This window comes from Schistocerca serialis, chromosome 1 (assembly GCF_023864345.2).
Source record: "Schistocerca serialis cubense isolate TAMUIC-IGC-003099 chromosome 1, iqSchSeri2.2, whole genome shotgun sequence".
Classification (NCBI taxonomy): Eukaryota; Metazoa; Arthropoda; class Insecta; order Orthoptera; family Acrididae; genus Schistocerca; species Schistocerca serialis.
The window spans coordinates 763,611,458-763,631,931 of NC_064638.1; the positions used below are offsets into that span (position 1 = coordinate 763,611,458).

Sequence of the window (20,474 nt, forward strand, 5' to 3'; positions counted from 1 at the left end):
GAAAAAGGACCACTTCTTCAGAACCACGTAACTGTCACACATTACTAAAGCATTGTTTCGAAATTTGGCTCAAACGTGCCTACAACTTACCTCTATAATGGTGAAAAATCGTGGTGCCTTGCAACATCACATTTGGGCTCGACGACGCTTCAAACAGCAAGGTGTCACCAAATGCGAAAAGCAGGTCAGAGCTCAAAAGCTCATGTAATATATAAGGTAGTTTAATAACGTCACACTGGCACCAACTGCCTCCACAATTTGCCCATCGCCACCGTGAGCGTGTCATGCGATGGAGTGGTCGTCAGCCCCCCTCCACTGCTGCTCAGAATCAATACAAAAATGCCTTAAGTGCTGGCATAGAGGAGGCCAATGGAACAACCTCTATTGTTGGCCGTTGATTCCCAACATTTCGCGATCTAAAATGACAGTTGTAGTATGGTGAGCAATAGGACGACGTTCTTCACAATTTTTGTCGCTGCTGACGCCCCATTGACTCTTCAACCCTTCTACAAGGATATCGAGGGACAGCAGCCGCACTGAAAGCGGTCTCAATCTCCTGGAGTGCAGTGCGACCGAAATTGTTGCTCTTGTGTAGAGCATGCAACCACTAGGGACAGCTTAAAACCATTCGGCGAAACGAGTGGGATCAAAAGCAGCAAAGGCTGCTCACATTTTTCCGTACCTCGTGTTTCGCGCGCTCCTGTGGCGTAATCAAGAAGTGACGGGGATGCGGGGTGGCGGGAGAGTAGAGGGGAGGGAGGCAGATGGCGGAGGATGTTTATGACATTGGCACATGCATGAGAAAAGGCCAAAAGCTTCCTACCTAGTTCTGCAACACCCTCCATATTATTCGCCCTCCTTTTTTGATATCTTGGCAATCTGTATATACAGAGGCAACCAATGATAATAGCCCTAGGAGCAGCAAGCAATATACGCTGCTCCTCTTACGCCTATTAGCAGGCATCCCGAACAGTTTTCTTGTCTGGAAATTCCTATGAATACGCTGCAGGTTTTCTCAATACAGGTACATTTTTAAAGTGCTCAACAAATGCTGGTGGGGGGGGGGGGGGGGGGCACAGAGGGTGTTGCTGCACTAGAGGGTGTAAGAGAAACCCTTTGTCCTTTCACTGATGCATGTGTAGTTAAATCGAAAGAAGACAGGATATCAGGTCAGGTGAGTAGGCCTATAGGGTAATATCCACAGCAGCAGAAAATGGTATAGCGGCAGTAAGATTCGTTATGAATAGGAAGGTACGGCAGAGGGTGTGTTACTGTGAACAATTCAGTGATAGGGTTGTTCTCATAAGAATCGATAGAAAACCATCACCGACAACGGTATTTCAAGTATACATACCGGCATAGCAAGCCATAGATGAAGAGATAGAAAAGTCTATGAGTATATTGAAAGGGTAATTAAGTACGCAAAGTGATATGAAAATCTGATAGCCATTGGGGACTGGAATGCAGTGGTAGGAGAAGAAGTGGAAGAAAGAGTTATAGGAGATTATGGGCTTGGTACTAGGAATGAGGGAAGAGAGAGACTAATTAAGTGCTGCAATAAATTTCAGCTAGTAACAGCGAATACTCTGTTGAAGAAACACAAGAGGAGGAGATATACTAGGAAAATACCGGGAGATACAGGAAGATTTCAGTTACGTCAGGCAGAGATACCGAAATAGGATATTGGATTTTAGCTGTACTCAGGAGCAGATTCAGACTCAGATCACAATTTAGTAGTGATGTTCAGGAAAATTCTGGAATACAGAAATACAAGTCACCCAGGAATTAAATAAATAGGAACTGCAAGGGCAGCTATGGTGCATAGTCTGCTTGAAAAATGTGGAGAAATAGAGAGAGAAATAATTGTTGGAAGAACTGACTCAGCATACAGGAAAGACAAAATCGCCTTCGGTGAATTGTAAAGCAAGAACGGTAACATTAAGAGTGAGATGCGAATTCTACTCTTAAATGCAGAGAAGAGGGCGGATAGATGCAAAGAGTACACTGAAGTGATAGAAGAAGAAATAGGAGATCCAGTATTGGAATCAGAATTAGAAAGATCACTGTATGACTTTAAATCAAGTAAGCTGCAAGGATAGATAACATGCATCAGAATTCCTAAAATCATTCGCAGAAGTGGCAACAAAATGACTATTCACGTTGGTTCGTAGAAAGTATGAGTCAGGTGATATACCATCTGACTTTCAGAATAACATCATCCCCACACTTCCGAAGACTGCAAAAGCAGACAAATGCGAAAATGATCGCACAATCTGCGAAACAGTGTCCAAGACACTGACAAGAATATTATACAGGAGAGTGGAATGGAAAACAAAACTTAGGATGTGTAAGATGACGATCAGGAAAGGAACAGGCATAAGAGAGGCAGTTCTCAAGTTTCGGCTAATAATAGAAGTAAGACTACAGAAAAATCGATACGTTCCTGTGATTTGTCGACCTGGAAAAAGCGTTTGACAATGTAAAATACTGCAAGATGTTAGAAATTCTAAGCCTAATAACGGTAAGCTCTGAGGAAAGAGGGAGAATATACAATATGTACGACAGTCAAATGGGACCAATCAGAGTGGAAGACCAAGAATGAAGTGCTCGGATTAGGAAGGGTGTAAGACAGGGATGTAGTCTTTTGACTCTACTGTTCATTCTATAGATCGAAGCACCAGTGACGGAAGTAAAAGAACGTTTCAGGGGTTGAATTAAATTTCAAGGCGAAAGGATATCAGTGATAAGATTCACTGGTAACAATACCATCCTCAGTGAAAATAAAGGAGAATTACAAGACGTGTTGAGTGGAATGAACTGTCTAGCGAGAACAGAATATGGACTGAGAGTAAATCGAAAAAGATAAAAGTAATGATAAGCTGCAGAAATGAGAACAACGAAAATCTTAACATCATGATTGGTGATCACGAAGTACATGAAGTTAAAAATCTCTGCCACTTATTCAGCAAAATAACTGAAGACGGATGGAGCCAAGAGGAAATTAAAAGCAGACTAGGACTTGGAAAAAGGGCACTCCGTGCCAAGAGAACTCTAACAGTACCAATCATAGGCCTTAATTTGAGGAAGAACTTTCTTGGAATGTACGTTTCGAGCACGGCATTGTTTGGTAGTGAAACCTGGGCTGTGTGTAAACCGGAACAAGAGAGAATCGATGCATTTGAGATGTGATGCTACAGAAGAATGCAGAAAATTAGGTGACCTGATAAGGTAAGGGAAGAAGAGGGGAAATGAAAATATGGATAATACTGACAAGAAGATTGGACAGGACGGTAGGACATCTGTTAAGATACCAGGCAGCAGTGGCTTTCATGTCACTAGAAGAAGTTGTAGTGGATAAAACTGAATGGGAAGACAGAGACGGGAATATATCCAGCAAACAATTGACGAAATAGTTTGTAAGTGCTACTCTGAAATGAAGAGGTTCCCACACGATAGGAATTCGTGGCTAGGTGCGTCAAACCAGTCATAAGACTGATGACTCAAAAAACAAAACAGAAAACCACGAATGAAATTTTGTTCACGAGTGCGACATTCAGTTCTGTACCTGTCGTCCTCTTATTTTTCCTCACAATCCTCATCAATGATTGTTCGTGAGGATCAGCGAACAGACACGTTCATCCGCATTATGAATTGTGACTTAGCGTAAGATGGTTTTCCGCTTTCCCTGCATACGATATGATTTTCGCTGCGGTGTCTCTTGAACCACTGTCTTGGTTACGGAACACCAGTCATATGAACACCAACTATTTGCCCACGTTCACTTCACTTAGCTCCGACATAATGCATTCACAATTACATAAAACACTCTTGTCACCGCCTATGACACTTGCAGTGTGTTGTGGATATTGCACAGGTGCCATCGGTGGTCAAATACAACACTGCAACCTGCAGACTTGGCTATCATCTGCATTTCAACCGTTTTCTGCGGACAGGCAATGTGTCCATATTTTCTTCTTTTACAGTAGAGACAGAAAACTGAACTAAATCGGTTTCCTGCAGTTAGTTATATACATGTAAAAGTCAAATATGACCTAAGGAGAAAGAGGAGGACGTCTTTGATGGTGCTCGACACGTTCCTTTTCTGCAGTATACTGGAGTCTCAATTTAATATTGGGATCATGGTGCTTCTTTTGAAATTCAATGTTTCTGAATAATATTTTACTTTTTGCTTATCCAGTCAGCGTCTAAAGCACGAGATGTCGTTGTTGTCGGACATGATGCTACTGAATCCCAAACCTGCATCTTGTCTTGAGAGTTATAGACTAAAGTTTATTTCACGTAATTTTGTTGTTTTTTATAGGCGCTGCGGGTACGTAGGCGTACTTCCAGAGGTTGTACAGCTTTTCTCAGTCGAAAATTACCCATCGTCAAGACGGCAATATTTATGTTGCACGTAGCACTGTGCAGACTTTCAGCTGAGAAGGTCAATTCATGGTATTTTGGAATAGGGAGAACTCTTTTCAGGTTTCTAGGAGCGAATTTACCATACGAATCATCGTTCAGCTAGGTTCCTTTATAGAATGTAGGTCATCAAGTTCCGTAGTCGACGAAAGATCAGTATAAACCTTGTTATCGTTTCTTGAGGATTGTGAGCTGACCAACGTCATCCTCTGTGTCTTCCCTCCTTCCACCACCATGCTTCGGACTAGTTCCTTATCTGCAGTGAATGTAAAATTGACGGCACTGCGAACCCATGTTATCGTGCAAACAAGTTTCCTTTTCCCTGCAAGACAGTGCACTGATCTACTTAGAACCATAATCGTCAAGAAAAAGGGGAAATATATTTTGAAATAGTTGCCTTTCTGCACTAAGCGATTCATTTTGTTCAAGCAAGCATTTCTCGTGTTTTTTTCATCTTTTTGTCCAATCCCTTTAGTTATGATGTAAAATAAGACGGTGTGTTACCCAGATGCCGTGAGGAGCTGGTGCACGGAGCTGCTGCGTAGAACATACTGGTGCTCATCACACACTGCCAGCTAGCTAGTAAGGCTAGGAGTTATGGAGGGAGGCTCCGCTCACCAGTGCTCACATGAACCGTAACAAAATGGAATAAATTTGACAAATGTAGGGTGTATAAATATAAAAACACTGGACCTGAAAACAAATACATTATTGCTCAGAATATTCTAAGGTATTTAAATAAAAAAGTTTTAAAAGATATAATTAAAAATAAATAATATATATTGCTATCGGAACAGATTTTTATTGTAAAAGCATTTTCGAAATACTATATTTCAACTACGTTTGTACGAACTTGGCCAATACTTTTTAGTGAAGTCGGTGGGAACAAGTAACTACACATTTGCTACTATCTTGCCAACAACACATTTTCAGGAACTTGTATGCTGGAATGTTTTAGATTCTATTATCGTGTATTTTCACCAGACTCAGTTTCCACTGTTAACTCTGAAACGAAATCACGGGAAAACGTCGTTTATTCGAAACATAGCTTCGCATCAGTCAGGGGAACACCTAACACGCTGCAATAAATACCAAGTCTGTACAAATCAACTGTTTTCTAACAGTGAACGTGATCGGAAAGAGCGCAGGGAGCGGTTTTTCAGGAACGTACTTACGATGTCACTGTACTCAAACCGACAAAAGAAATGCCTCCACAAGAAATCGGAAGATGTGCTACTGATACAAATTTAATTGTTTCTGACACTAAACTTTTGTGAATGTATAATACATACTGCAGACTAAACAAAGTGTTTATTTTCATCCAAATCCCTATAAAAAAGAGGAGTCTTCCACTTCGGCCGTTGGTGACAAGTATTCGCTTTATTAAAGCTCGCACGACTGGCCAACTTTCAAGCGCAGTATGCACAGTATATTGCAAAATTTTCCAATTATTATACGTATAAGCTTCAAAATTAAAGCCAGAATGTTTACTGGCAGCAACAGTGCTCATCTTCCAAACATGGTTTAATGATCGATTAATTTTACAATATATTAATACCTATTGCACATCAAAATGGCCCTTAAGGCCGTGATTGTCCATTCGTGCGATCTTGAATAAAGTGGATAATTAGCAACAACAACCGAAGTGGGAAGCTTTAAAATGTCCTTTAATGTCCCACATGAAGACAATTCTTAATGTTCGGTTTGTCTACTGCTTCCTACAATTTACACAGTTTCCATTATTTACCTTAGGGAAAGGTTCTCCGATGACGTGGCAGAACATGGTGGCCTCTTCTCCGGGTCGTTTCGACTGGATTCGGGGTGTGACTTTCACCCGAGGCGTAGCTACAAAACATAGAAACAAGAGTCTTATAAATCTAATATTTCTGATTTGAAAAAAAAAAAATATTTTCACTTCACCACATTACAGAAAAGAGAACGTCTGAGGAGATTATCAAATCATGATCAATGGCAATACTGCGTAGTGTGAATTCAATCATATCGTATTTGGCCGCTCGCAGACGAAGCTATAAATTATTATCTTTTACGACAAATTTTTCTGTGACTAATGATCCACACGTAATCAACAAAGTGTTATAGGAAACAATAGCACATCTAATAAATTTTACTTGCAATAAAGTTCAGCGAATATATCAGTAAAGGTGTATCCATAATAGCGTTCCTATGAGATAGGAAATTTTATAACTTGGGAACTTACGGGCAGAATGATGGGCTATCTAGTTAAATGTATTTTTTTACAGCTTCCCTGAGCGTTAAGGTAAAACATAGCTAAGGCTTAATGTCCCATCGTCAATAGGATCATTACTGAGTAAACGAGGATGTAAACTGTGAGAAGTGGAGACAGCTTGATTTCATCGGTGCTTTTCTGACTCTCTGGAACTAGCCCTTCGCGAGAAGCGGTCGTTTTTTATCACAGATTAACGTGCGTGTCCTACAGCAATCCCGCTTAATACCAGAGGATAAATGGTTCATGAATTCGGCCCAGAGGTCACTGATGCGGAAATGTTGACCTCTATCAACGAATCCCATCTAGTTGTTATGTCATAGGCGTCGACTATACCTCAGGGTCGTAACACAAGAGAATTATTGGTCCTCACTTCTGCACTGTAGACTGTCTGAGGAAAACCATCCGCACATTAGTGGACGTTAATATGGGGAATGTCCATCCTTCGTCTTAATGACGGCCTGAACTCTACAGGGGATACTTTTGACAGAGTGCCTCAATCTCTGTGATGGAATGGCAGCCCATTCTTCCTCGAGGGCCAAAACCGGAGAAAATAGCGATGTCGGACACTATGGTCTGGATCGAAGTCGACCTTCCAACTAAACAACGGGTGTTCTGTTGGGTACAGGTCAAGACCCTGGACAGGCCAGTCCATTTAAGTGATGTTACTGCCCAAACAACATTGCCTGAAAAGATGCTGCTTTATCAGAGTTATGCTGATAAAAACATCGTCTCCGACGTATTCATCAACTCTAAGCACTACGCTATGTTGTAAAATCTGTTCATACCCTTCCGCATTTAGTTGTTTCTTAAACGCAATAAGTGAAGGACAACCTAGCAAGGAAAATCACCGCCTTATCAAAACACCAGGTACTCAGCGCTTTACTGTTGGCACTACAAATGATGGCAGGTAACTTTTCACAGGCATTTGCCAAACCCTAACCCTTCCATCAGATTACTACAAGGTATAGCGTGGTCCGCCACATCTGGTATCGCTAAACATTTAGCGCAGAAATGTACCCCTGAGACAGGGGAAGCGTCTTAAGATTGGCAATCAAAGCCTAGCCACTACGTAACTTCTTCATTAAAAAAGAAAACAAAACGCATCAGGAATGGCGGCAGAAGACTTCCGCAGTGGAAGCAATCCTCGTTCTGCCAAGGGCCTTGTCAGGCAGGGCGAAGGGGCGAACAGACGGTCAGGGCACTATCTTGCTCTTGAGGCGGAAACTGCACATGAAAAGGATGAAGAACCAACAATGATCAATAGTATGAATATGCAGAAGACAACAGGAATCTGATAAATTGAATAACCAACGAAAGGGTGACACTCTACGAGTCGGAGCATGGAGTGTCATAAGTTTGAACTTGGTAGGGAAGCTTGGAAACCTGGAAAGGAAAATTCAACCGCACAATCTAAGTATTGTGGGAGTCCGCGAAGTGAAAATAAGATAAGAATTCCAAGTTCGATGAGTGTAGGGCAATCCTAACACAAAATGATTTAACAAGAGTAGGATTCAATACCAATAGGAAGGTAAGGAAGAGAGTGAGTTACTGTGAACTCTTCAGTGACAGGGTTGTCCCCATCAGACCAACGCCTGAGATAGTAGTTCAGGTATACATGCCGACGTCACAAGTAGAAGACGAAGAGAGGCAGTACACGTGATTCGGACAGCGTGCGATCTGCGGACCGCAGTTTGACTGAATTAAAATGTAATTTCGATTTTTTTTAAATCGAAGATAAAGTTTTGAATTTATTCGTCGTTTTTGAGCTACCTGCCTTTGTGAGCTGTTTGTAAAATTTACAATCAATATGGAATGTATGCCACTTCGTTACTTTGTTCTTTGATGGCTACTGATAAATTATTTCCACTGTTAGTATGTGTTCACAGAGTCTCGTTGTAAAATAATTCCCACCTTGACCGAAAAATAATTTTCCACAGTCAGTACTCAAGATCGAAAAAATATTGTGGGTTGTTGTAGCCAATGGCATATGTGTACTCTTATTGTGCTCTGTAACCTGAACCCGGTTTTTAGGTTTTGCATTTTTAGGACGTGTTAGAGTTTACCTGATACTTTCGCCAAGTCAGATAATGCAATTTATTTGTCTTTCTACTTATTTTGCCCTCAGTTAAGTGAAAATTTCTACTTTTAATTTAATATCATTAATTTCGTTTATTTTGCAATAAATCATGTCGAAAATATCCATTGTATGCTATAGTCTTTGGTTACTAAACACAGGATTTAATCCGAAGAAGAAATTTCTGAGAATGCAAATTTGGAGCACAGAATTGTACGTAGTGAAACATGGAATGTGGGACAAAAATCGAAGCGTCTAAGATAGAGCTAAAAAAATATAGTGTTAAAAGTTGTATAGCTTTATAAGATAAAAATGAGAAGATTGTTAGCATAGTCGGCGAGCAAACAAACGGAGAACACTGTCAAAAGAAGCGACAGGATGATAGGACATTTGTTAAGACGTTAGGGGATAACTTCCATGATACTGCATGGACCTGTAGAGGGTACAAACTGTAGATGAAGATTCGAATACAAATAACGAATAATTGTGGGCATAGAGGGATGTGGTACACTGCGATGAGGAGATTGGCACGATAAATAAATTCGTTGCGCGCCACATGAAGCCAGTCAAAAGATGAATGACAAAACAAAGACCTAAAAAAAGAAAAAGAAAACAAGCAATAACATTTCTGCAGAAGGTGGCATCTTTTCGTTGTTACCTGTTCCGATGTTTGTGGAAGCCACTGTATGGTAACGTCAAGGCTTGTTTCTAGCTTGATGTAAGGTTTCTCAGGAATTCTAGGGAAGACCTTGTCAGAGGTCCACTATCTGGGTGTTCGTGTATTACTACGAGAATGCTTCCGCAACTAGATGAACGTCGGGTCAATTACTTGATATTTCGGATGAGGTTTAAATGTAGGAAATATTGCAGAAAATTGGAATACTACGAGCATACCATTAAAGTTATGTTAAACAGCATTTTCATTTCTTCATATGCAAATATTGCAACAAAGAGCATCCTTGGCGCCTAAATAGTTCAAGTAGAGTTGCTAAAATTAGATTATGAACAGTAGTTTTCATTCCGCTTAAAATCATAAAGAAACAATTAGGAAGTGATTAACTGATAAACTTATAATGGGTTGACAACACTAAATTTGCTGTCAACGATGAGTCCAGTTTAGCACTCTCATTATCAATCATGCCCCTTCTGAACGGGCTTAAGAGATAGTGACTATTTCACGACAGCAGATAGCTTTCATCACGCGCTGCAAATAAACTTTTGAAAAGACTTGACAGGAAGTGGGATCTTCTGCAGGAGTTCTGTTACTGGGGGAAGGATTTGTCCAACGAAATGTGACCAGTTCTGACTCTGAGGTAAATTTGTTGACTGGGCGAAATATTAAAACAAGTTCATGGAGCAGCTAGACGTGCTCTCTGGCGCGAAGATGGCGGTTTATGGCATTCAGGAACCAGCTACAACCAACTTAAATACACAGACCAAAAAAAAGGAAACGAGTGGTTGTGGTAGGTTTGTTTCTACATCTGAAAGATGATATCTATTCAGATTTCGCTCCAGTCGTATGAAATTGGTGCTAGTGGCGCCACTATGAGGATACAAATCAGATTTGCTTTGAATACGCGATGTAACGGTCATGAGAGTTAGCTACCATTGAGATTAGGCATGGTGAGTTGATGTTAGTCAAGAATGTCTTTAAGGCGGCAAAGGCACCTTTATCAACACCTCATTGGGTTTGAACGTGGTGGCGTAAAGGCGATTCGAGAAGCTGGATGTTTCTTTTACGATACTTCAGAAAGACTTGACCGGATTGTAGCCACCGTACATAGCTGCTGGCAGCGGTGGACACGGGTATATGCGGTCGCAAGAAACAAGAAGACCGCCCTCCGGACAGCCACGTGGCACTACCGACAGGGAACGTCATCGTACTGCATCTGCAGCAGCAATCTGAGCAGTAGTTGGGACTGCAGTAACACAACGAAATGTTAGATGCCGATTACGTCGAGGACGGCTCCGATCCAGACGCCTTGTAGCATGTATTCCACTAACCATAAACCACCACCATTTGCGACTTTAGTGGTGTCATGAGAGACGCCACTGGAGGGCTGGGTGGAGGTCTATTGCGTTTTCTGATGACAGCTGGTCTGCCTCGGTGCCAGTGATGGCCGTGTGGTGGTTAGAAGGAGACCGACTAAGGGCCTTCAACTAACCGGTATTCGTGTTAGACACATCTGGAGTTTTGGTCTTGGGTGCGATTCCGTATGATTATCGCATGCAATGGTTCAAATGGCTCTGAGCACTATGGGACTTAACTTCTATGGTCATCAGTCCCCTAAAACTTAGAACTACTTAAACCTAACTAACCTAAGGACATCACACACATCCATGCCCGAGGCAGGATTCGAACCTGCGACCGTAGCAGCCGCGTGGCTCCGGACTGACGTGCCTAGAACCGCTCGGCTACCGCGGCCATCTTATCGCATGAACCCTGACTGAAAATTTTCTACATAAATCTAGTAATTCGACCTGTTGTGTTGCGTTTCATAAACAGCATCCCATGGCACGTTTTCCAAAAGAATAAGTATGACCTCATATCGGTGTTGTAACCCAATATATTCTATAGAGTGTGACATATTGCCTTCGCCGTTTCTAATGCAGACCTGTCTCCAATAGATCGTGTATTGCACATCATCGGAAGACTACCGCAACGTCATTCACAACCACTATTAACCCTTCCTGTACTGAGCGGCCTACTCCAACAGCCATGGAACTCCATCCAGCAAACTGATGTCCGGCCCCTATACAACACAATGCATTCACGCCCGTATCCTTGCATTCAACATTCTGCCGTTTACACCGGTTATTAATGTAGCAGCATTTCACATTTGCAATGACCTGTCTCACGCTTATATTAACCTGTGGGCTTGCAGTGTTAATCACTTAAATTTGTCACCTAGCCAAATACGTATATTCCCAACATCTTATTACTCTACATTCATTATCGTTTACTGTTGCGATCATTTTTTTCCGTCGGTGTACTTCGCCAACTGCGCTTTGACCTGTGTGTGAGAAGTGAAATTATCACTATTCCTAGTATACTAATAAATTTCTTACCTCTTCTTTTTTCTGACCTTTATCCAGTATACGTATGAGGTCGACATATTAATTTTTGGATTTGCCAGTGTTTGTGGTAGAGCGTGGCCAGATGCCCTTATAGATTCCATTGCCCCTCACCTCTACTCCCAAAGACGGAATTGGTGCATTCGTATCAACACCTGCCTGCATCCCATGAGAAAAAGTGGGAACGTTTTATAAATGTTTTCGAATCGTGGAAATCATGCGGGACAAGCGTAGCAGCTAAGAAGCCGAGTATTCAACTAGTGGGTATGTAGGTTACTACCTAAAACCTCCGTTTAGGCCGGCCAGCACATCGGTCCTCGTTGTTAATCCGCCAGGCGCCTCTCTCCGAATCCCCCCAGTGACGTGCTAACGCGACCGGCTTTCCGGCAGTCTCATGACACACATACGTACAGGGTGAGTCTGGTGAGACGTAACAGCCCTTTTACTTCGTGGACGGCTACACATATCGAAACGTGGCCTTAGGCAAATGTTAGAGCGTCGAGGATCACGTATGTTTTTGTTTCATTCGTCTTTATAGCGCTGGTATTAATGGAGATGCTGAAGCGAGCACTTTCATTAAATAGAACCCTATACTTTCTATAACTGCATCCGATAGCTCTTGAGAAGATGGTTACAGTGATATAGCGTTCGTTAATGTTCCCGTTGAAACCTGCAGTTAAAATTTCGAGAAATTTCTTCGCATGTGAGGGCATGGTGACCAAAAACGGCATTTGCGTTGGGAACACTGCCAAGCAGGCCTGCCGGACCAGGTTGCGTGTTTCTATACCCTAATGCAGGCCTGTGCTTCCAGAATAAAGCTTTATTTCTCCTTTAACCAACTTACGACCTAGATGCACGTTCACCTACGAGATTGTGTATGGAAATACGACATGGACTAGAATGTAGCCGAACACAAAGGGCTTAGGAAAGCTATTTCACATTTGTGTATCCTCCCAGATCCACATGCACTGAAACAGTGAAATCAACTGTTGATTCTTCAAATACACTCCTGGAAATGGAAAAAAGAACACATTGACACCGGTGTGTCAGACCCACCATACTTGCTCCGGACACTGCGGGAGGGCTGTACAAGCAATGATCACACGCACGGCACAGCGGACACACCAGGAACAGCGGTGTTGGCCGTCGAATGGCGGTAGCTGCGCAGCATTTGTGCACCGTCAGTGCCGCCGTCAGTGTCAGCCAGTTTGCCGTGGCATACGGAGCTCCATCGCAGTCTTTAACACTGGTAGCATGCCGCGACAGCGTGGACGTGAACCGTATGTGCAGTTGACGGACTTTGAGCGAGGGCGTATAGTGGGCATGCGGGAGGCCGGGTGGACGCACCGCCGAATTGCTCAACACGTGGGGCGTGAGGTCTCCACAAAACATCGATGTTGTCGCCATTGGTCGGCGGAAGGTGCACGTGCCCATCGACCTGGGACCGGACCGCAGCGACGCACGGATGCACGCCAAGACCGTAGGATCCGACGCAGTGCCGTAGGGGACCGCACCGCCACTTCCCAGCAAATTAGGGACACTGTTGCTCCTGGGGTATCGGCGAGGACCATTCGCAACCGTCTCCATGAAGCTGGGCTACGGTCCCGCACACCGTTAGGCCGTCTTCCGCTCACGCCCCAACATCGTGCAGCCCGCCTCCAGTGGTGTCGCGACAGGCGTGAATGGAGGGACGAATGGAGACGTGTCGTCTTCAGCGATGAGAGTCGCTTCTGCCTTGGTGCCAATGATGGTCGTATGCGTGTTTAGCGCCGTGCAGGTGAGCGCCACAATCAGGACTGCATACGACCGAGGCACACAGGGCCAACACCCGGCATCATGGTGTGTGGAGCGATCTCCTATACTGGCCGTACACCACTGGTGATCGTCGAGGGGACACTGAATAGTGCACGGTACATCCAAACCGTCATCGAACCCATCGTTCTACCATTCCTAGACCGGCAAGGGAACTTGCTGTTCCAACAGGACAATGCACGTCCGCACGTATCCGGTGCCACCCAACGTGCTCTAGAAGGTGTAAGTCAACTACCCTGGCCAGCAAGATCTCCGGATCTGTCCCCCATTGAGCATGTTTGGGACTGGATGAAGCGTCGTCTCACGCGGTCTGCACGTCCAGCACGAACGCTTGTCCAACTGAGGCGCCAGGTGGAAATGGCATGGCAAGCCGTTCCACAGGACTACATCCAGCATCTCTACGATCGTCTCCATGGGAGAATAGCAGCCTGCATTGCTGCGAAAGGTGGATATACACTGTACTAGTGCCGACATTGTGCATGCTCTGTTGCCTGTGTCTATGTGCCTGTGGTTCTGTCAGTGTGATCATGTGATGTATCTGACCCCAGGAATGTGTCAATAAAGTTTCCCCTTCCTGGGACAATGAATTCACAGTGTTCTTATTTCAATTTCCAGGAGTGTATAAAGAGGTCTTATACGCAGCTACGGTATTAAATATCTAAATGTTATAGGGAAGTTTTGGCCTGCCTTCTCTTGTATATGGCTGTGTGCTGCTTAGAGGTAAAATACATGCTGTTGCACAACTGTCTGCACCTATGCTTCTCTGAATTATATCATATGGGATACATTCATTGAACAAAACATTTTGTTGAAAATAAATATTCTTCTTAACGAAACCTCGTTTCATGCTGAACGTAAGCGTGTAATAGCTACATGCAGAACACTGTGTCACACTTCTTTGATATTGCAATGCAATTTAGTATACACGTAAATGAAATAAAGAAATTACTGTCAATGATTTGGTAACCACACAAGAAAATAACATAAATTTTTCTTCCAAGAAAATAAATTTATCCGTTATTTAAGCATGAGTTCAAACTGTTCAACAAGTACGGAAAGGCGAATTTGCAATCTCCGTTCGAAAGAACGACAAATAAATGTAATTACAGTGGATGATACTGTAGGACATGCGCTGTCGATTCGACGACACATATCGCCGGATGTAGGCGAGGTTTCGCCATAGACTGCACCTCTGTGTGCTTTCCAAACAAAGAAGCCAAGAGGACTCAAATCGGAGAACCTCGCAGGCCATTTGACAATAGAATTTATTCCCATCCAACGTCAAGGAAAATTCTCATTCAATATTCGCCTTACAGCACGGGACGAGTGAGCTGGACAATCATCGTGTCGCAGCCACATACACTGTTGACTTCCCAGTGCTGCCACTTCTAGAATATTCGTCAGAAAGAGTGCGTACGAATGTCTGTCTTGAACGCCTCAGAAGATGTAAGGTCCCACAATGTAATTTCCTAATATGCCACACCATACAGTTGCGCTCCACAGCCGTTGATGTTGCACCTGACGAAGCCAGTGTGGATTTTCGGCTGCCCAGTAGTGCACGTTGTCCAAATTTACATTAGCGTTGTTAGTAAACGTTGCTGCATCGGCAAAGAGCACACGTTGGAAAAACGTAGGATACGTCTCTCAGTTGCTGAAGAGCAAACCTACAAAATCATATACGACTTTCGAAATCAACGTCGTCGAGTGCCTGATAAAGTGAAAACTGATAAGGATGGAAATTCTGGCTGGATGCGAAAGACACTCGTCAGGCTGATACTACCTTCAAAATATGTCTCATACTACCACGCGGAATCATTAACGTCGTAACCAGAACAGCTTCTTCGTGTTCACTGTCAGTTGTAGTCCTCTTTCTTGTCCTCTTTCGGACGTTCAAACAGCCTGTCTTAATGATTCGTGGATCTGCCAGGCACCTAGGATTTTGGGGATCCGGATGGATAGCCCTGAGCCGCTGAATTGTTTTTACTGCATACTTTCATAAAAAAGTAGCATATCCAATTTTTTCTCATTGGTGTACATGTCTACAGGCAACTAATGTTAAAGCAGAAATGAGCGATCTGCAGTACTGACAAGTAAACAGGCAAATGTGCCGATTCCGGCCGCCATGCTCTCACATTCCAGGAAATTTCTGATTTTTTATGACAGGTCTCAACGTCAACATTGACAACGCTATTTCACTGTAATTGTCTTATCAAGAGCTACCGAATGCAGTTATGGAAGTGTACGGCTCTATTTAAAAAACGTACCTGCTTTAATATCTCTGTCGATGGCAACAATAAAAACATTACCTAAACAAAAAATCACATGACCCTCGGCGCTGTGACATTTGCCGACAACCACATTTCGACATGTGTAACCGTTCACGAAATAAAAGGAATGTTACTTCTTACGTGACTCACCATGTATAGTAGTAATCTTTTCTCTCTCTCTCCTCTTTTTGAACCATTCATCTTTGGACTGGTTGGATGGATCCCGACACGAATTCCACTCGTGCGCCAACCTCTTCATCCCAAAGTAGCACTTCCAATCTACGTCCCCACTAATTTTCAGGATGTATTCCAATCTGTGTCTCCCTCTACAATTTTTACCCTCTACAGATCCCTCTTGTATAATGGAAGTTAACAGATGTCCTATCATCCTGTCCCTTCTAATTGTCAGTGTTTTCCACATATTCCTTTTCTCTTCGATACTGCACACCTTATCAGTCCACCTAATTTTCAAATTCATCTACAGCACCACAACTCAAATGCTTCAATTACCTTCTGTTCCGTTTTTCCCTCAATCCATGTTTCACTACCATACAATGCCGTGCTCTAAAAGTACATTCTCAGAAATTTTTCCCTCAAATTAAGGCCTATGTTTGATCCAGTAAACGTCTCTTGGCCAGGCCCTTTTTGCCATTGCTAGTCTGCTTTTGATGTCCTCCTTAATCCGTCGGTCGCTGGTTGTTTCGCTGTCTAGATAAAAGAATTCCCTAACTTTATCTACTTCGTGACCATCAATCCTGATGTTAAGTTTCTCGCTTTTCTCATTTCTGCCATTCCTCATTACTTTCGTCTTTCTTCGATATACTCTCAATCCATTTGCTGTACTCATTAGGATGTTCATTCCATTCAGCAGATCATGTTGTTCTTCATCAGTTTCACTCAGGATAGCAATGTCATCAGCGGATCGTATCATTGATACCCTTTCACCATGGATTTTCATTCCGCTCCTGAATCTTTCTTTTAATTCCGTCACTGCTTCTTCTATGTGCAAATTGAACAGGAGAGGCGGAAGAGTGCATCCCTGTCTTACATTGTTTTTAATCCGAGCACTTCATTCTTGGTCGTCCACTCTTATTATTCCCTCTTGGCACTAATATGTATTATGTATTACCCGTCTCTCTCCTACAGCTTTCCCCTATTTTCCTCAGAATTTTGAACATCTTGTACCATTTTACATTATTGAACACTTTCTCCAGGTCGTGGACGTGACTTGAATTTTCTTTAGTCTTGCTTCCATTATCAACCGCAACGTTAGAACTGTCTCGCTGGTGCCTTTACCTCTCCTAAAACCAAACGTATCATCATCTACCACATCCATATTTTTCTTTTCCATTCTTCTTTATTTTATTCTTGTAAGCATCTTGGATGCATGAGCGTTAAGCTGATTTGTGATAATTCTCGCGTTTGTCGGCTCTTGCAATCTTCGGAATTGTGCGGATGGTATATCGCCAGACATACATTCTACACACTAACGTCAATAGTTTTGTGGCCACCATCCCAACGATTTTAGAAATTCTGATGAAATGTTATCTGCCCCTTCTGTCTTATTGGATCTTAAGCACTCCAAAGCTTCCTTAAATTCTGATTCTAATACTGGATCTCCTATCTCTTCTATATCGCCTCCTGTTTCTTCTCCTATCACATCAGACAAATCTTCCTCGTCACAGAAGCCGTCAATATACTCTTTCCACGTATCCGCTTTCTCCTCTGCATTTAACAATGGAATTCGACTTGCAATCTTAATGTTACCACCCTTGCTTTTAATTTCACCAAATGTTTCCAGAACTAAATGAAGTAATGGTGGAAGTAAGGATGTGAGGGCGGGTCCTGAGTCATGTTTGGGTAACTCAGATGGTAGAGCACTTGCCAGGGAAAGGCAAAGGTCCCGCGTTCGAGTCTCTGTCCGGCACTCAGTTTTAATCTGCCAGGAAGTTTCACCGAAGGTTGTTTTGATTTCCCTATATGCTGAAACTGTCCTTCCGCCAATCATTTCTTTATCGATTTCTTCACGTTTTTCCTGTGGTCATTTCGTGTTAGCTTCCCTGTACTTCCTATTATTTCATTCCTCAGCAACTTGTATTTCTTTATACTTGAATTTCCCTGAAAATTTTTGTACTTTCTTCTTTCATCGGCCAATTGAAGTATTTTTTCTGTTACCCACGGATTTCTCGCAGTTACCTTCTCTGTACCTATGTTTTTCTTTTCAACTTCTGTTATTGTCTTTTTTAGAGAAGTTCATTCCTCTTCAACTTTACTGCCTACTGAGCTATTCCTTATTGCTGTATCTATAGCTTAAGAGAACTTCAAGCATATCTCGTCATTCCCTAGTACTTCCGTATCCCGCTTCTTTGCTTATTGATTCTTCCGGACTAATCTCTTAAACTGCAGCCTGCTCTTCGTAACTGATCTGATCTGATCTGATCTGAGTCTACAGCTGTTCCTGGTTACCCCTCATAATCCAGAATCTGATTTCGGAACCGCTTTCGGACCATTACGTGATCTAACTGAAATCTTCCCGTAAACCCCGGACTTTTCCCAGTACACCTCCTCCTCCTGTGGTTCTTGATCAGAGTATTCGCTATTACTAGCTGAAATTTATTATACAGCTCAATTAGTCCTCCTCCTCTCTCGTTCCTTGTTCCAAGCCCATATTCTCCCAGAACCTTTTCTTCTACTCTTTCCTCTATAACTGCATTCCATACCACAGTGACAGTTAGATTTTCATCTCCCTTTACGTATTGTATTACCCTTTCAATATCCTCATATACTTTCTCTGTGTCTTCATCTTCATCTTGTGACGTCGGCATGTATACCTGAACTATCGTTGTCGGTGTTGGTTTGTTGTCCATTCTGATTACAACTCTGTCACTGAACTGTTCACAGTAACACAGTCTCTGATCTACCTTCCATTCATAACGAATTCTACTCCCATTATACTATTTTCCGCTGTTGTTGAAATTACCCTATATTCACTGACCCTTATACTCACTGACCCCTACTATTTGTAGATTGAGCCTTTGCTTTTCCCTTTGCAGATTTTCTAACTTCCCTACCACGTTCAAATTTTTGCTCATGGTCACCCCCCCCCCCCCCCCCCCGCGCCCCCCCTCTGCATCTCCACCTGAAGATCCGAATGAGGGACTGTTCCGGAATCTTCTGCCAACGGAAATATCATCATGACACTTTTTCAATTACGGACCACATGTCCTGTGGGTACATGTTACGTTTCTTTAAAAAAGATGTATCCATTGCCTTGTCATCCTCATGCCATTGATCACTGCTGATTCTTCCGCTTTTAAGGGCAGTTTCCCTCCCCAAGGACAACAGACGGACCCGAACCTCTTTCCGCTCCTCCGCCCTCTTTGACAAGTCCGTTGGCAGAATGAGGATGGCTTCTTATGGCGTCAGTCTTTGACCGCCAATACTAATTATTAATGAGAATATAGACGGTGGTGGGTTTCGAACCCGTGACCGAGGACGTTATGATAACCCATCAAAGACGCTAGCCCCAGACCACACGTTAACAACGAGGTTTAGTAAACACACTAGAACGGAATGTGCTGATTCAGATGAGGCAAGCTCGAAGTGTTTACCGAGAGCCTTCCACTTGGGAAGTAACAGACCTCTTTTATTATCTAAATCTTTTCTATCGTCTGTTATTTTCTTCTTACGGAGATGGTAAACTATGTTTTCCTTCTCTTATGTACCACATGTGTTTGCTTAAGTACCAATGGATTTATGTAAAAGAGCACTAAGAGAAGCTGCAGAAAAAGACGAAGCAGCTTTGTTACGGATTTTTTATTAGCAAACGACCCTCCATAGTTGCGAAGATGGTGAGTCGATCTGTAATGTAAGTAAATGAATAAATATCTGCGTGAGCTATGCTCCTGATAAACGCCCTCTAGAAATCTATGAGGGACACTCAATTAGCAATGCAACTCATTTTTGTCGGCCAATTTTGGTGGTCAGAATGCGAGATATATATTTTTTTTTTTGGGGGGGGGGGGGGGGGGTAGGATGGTGGACGACGAGGAATATTCCCGCTTCAGCCCCTATAGATTTATGAAGTAATGATGGGTGGTGGCGCTATACGTGAGCTTCAAAGTGGCGTCTGTAAAAGAGGTGCGTTCCAGGCTGTGAGTTGTCATTGAGTTTCTCTTTGTGGAAAAGCAGAGCATCGCAGATGCTCATATGTGCTTGCAGAATGTCTACGTAGACCTGACTGTGAACAAAAGCACGGCGAATCATTGGTGGATTCCTCTATCATATCGCATCAAGATCGCGCAGAGCTCTCCGATTTCCCGCAGCCGGCCGCTGTGTTCGAGCGGTTATAGGCGCTTCAGTCCGGAACCGCGCTACTACTACGGTCGTAAGTTCGAATCCTGCCTCGGGCATGGATGTGTGTGGTGTCCTTAGGTTAGTTAGGTTTAAGTAGTTCTAAGTCTAGGGGACTGATGACCTCAGATGTTAAGTCCCATAGTGCTCATAACCATTTGAACCATTTTTGATCTCCCGCATGCCGGTCGGCCGCACATAGCTGTGACTCCTGCACTGTTGG

The 20,474-nt window shown here is 43.0% G+C and overlaps 1 protein-coding gene across 1 annotated transcript in view; it reads right to left on the reverse strand.

Annotated features, from left to right (window-relative positions):
- LOC126430853 (follistatin-related protein 5-like) overlaps positions 1–20,474 on the reverse strand; it is a 221,283-nt gene that overhangs the window by 90,246 nt on the left and 110,563 nt on the right. The window contains exon 6 of the mRNA XM_050090429.1: positions 6,170–6,267. Within this exon, the coding sequence (XP_049946386.1) occupies positions 6,170–6,267 (98 nt within the window). The remainder of the gene's footprint in view (positions 1–6,169; positions 6,268–20,474) is intronic.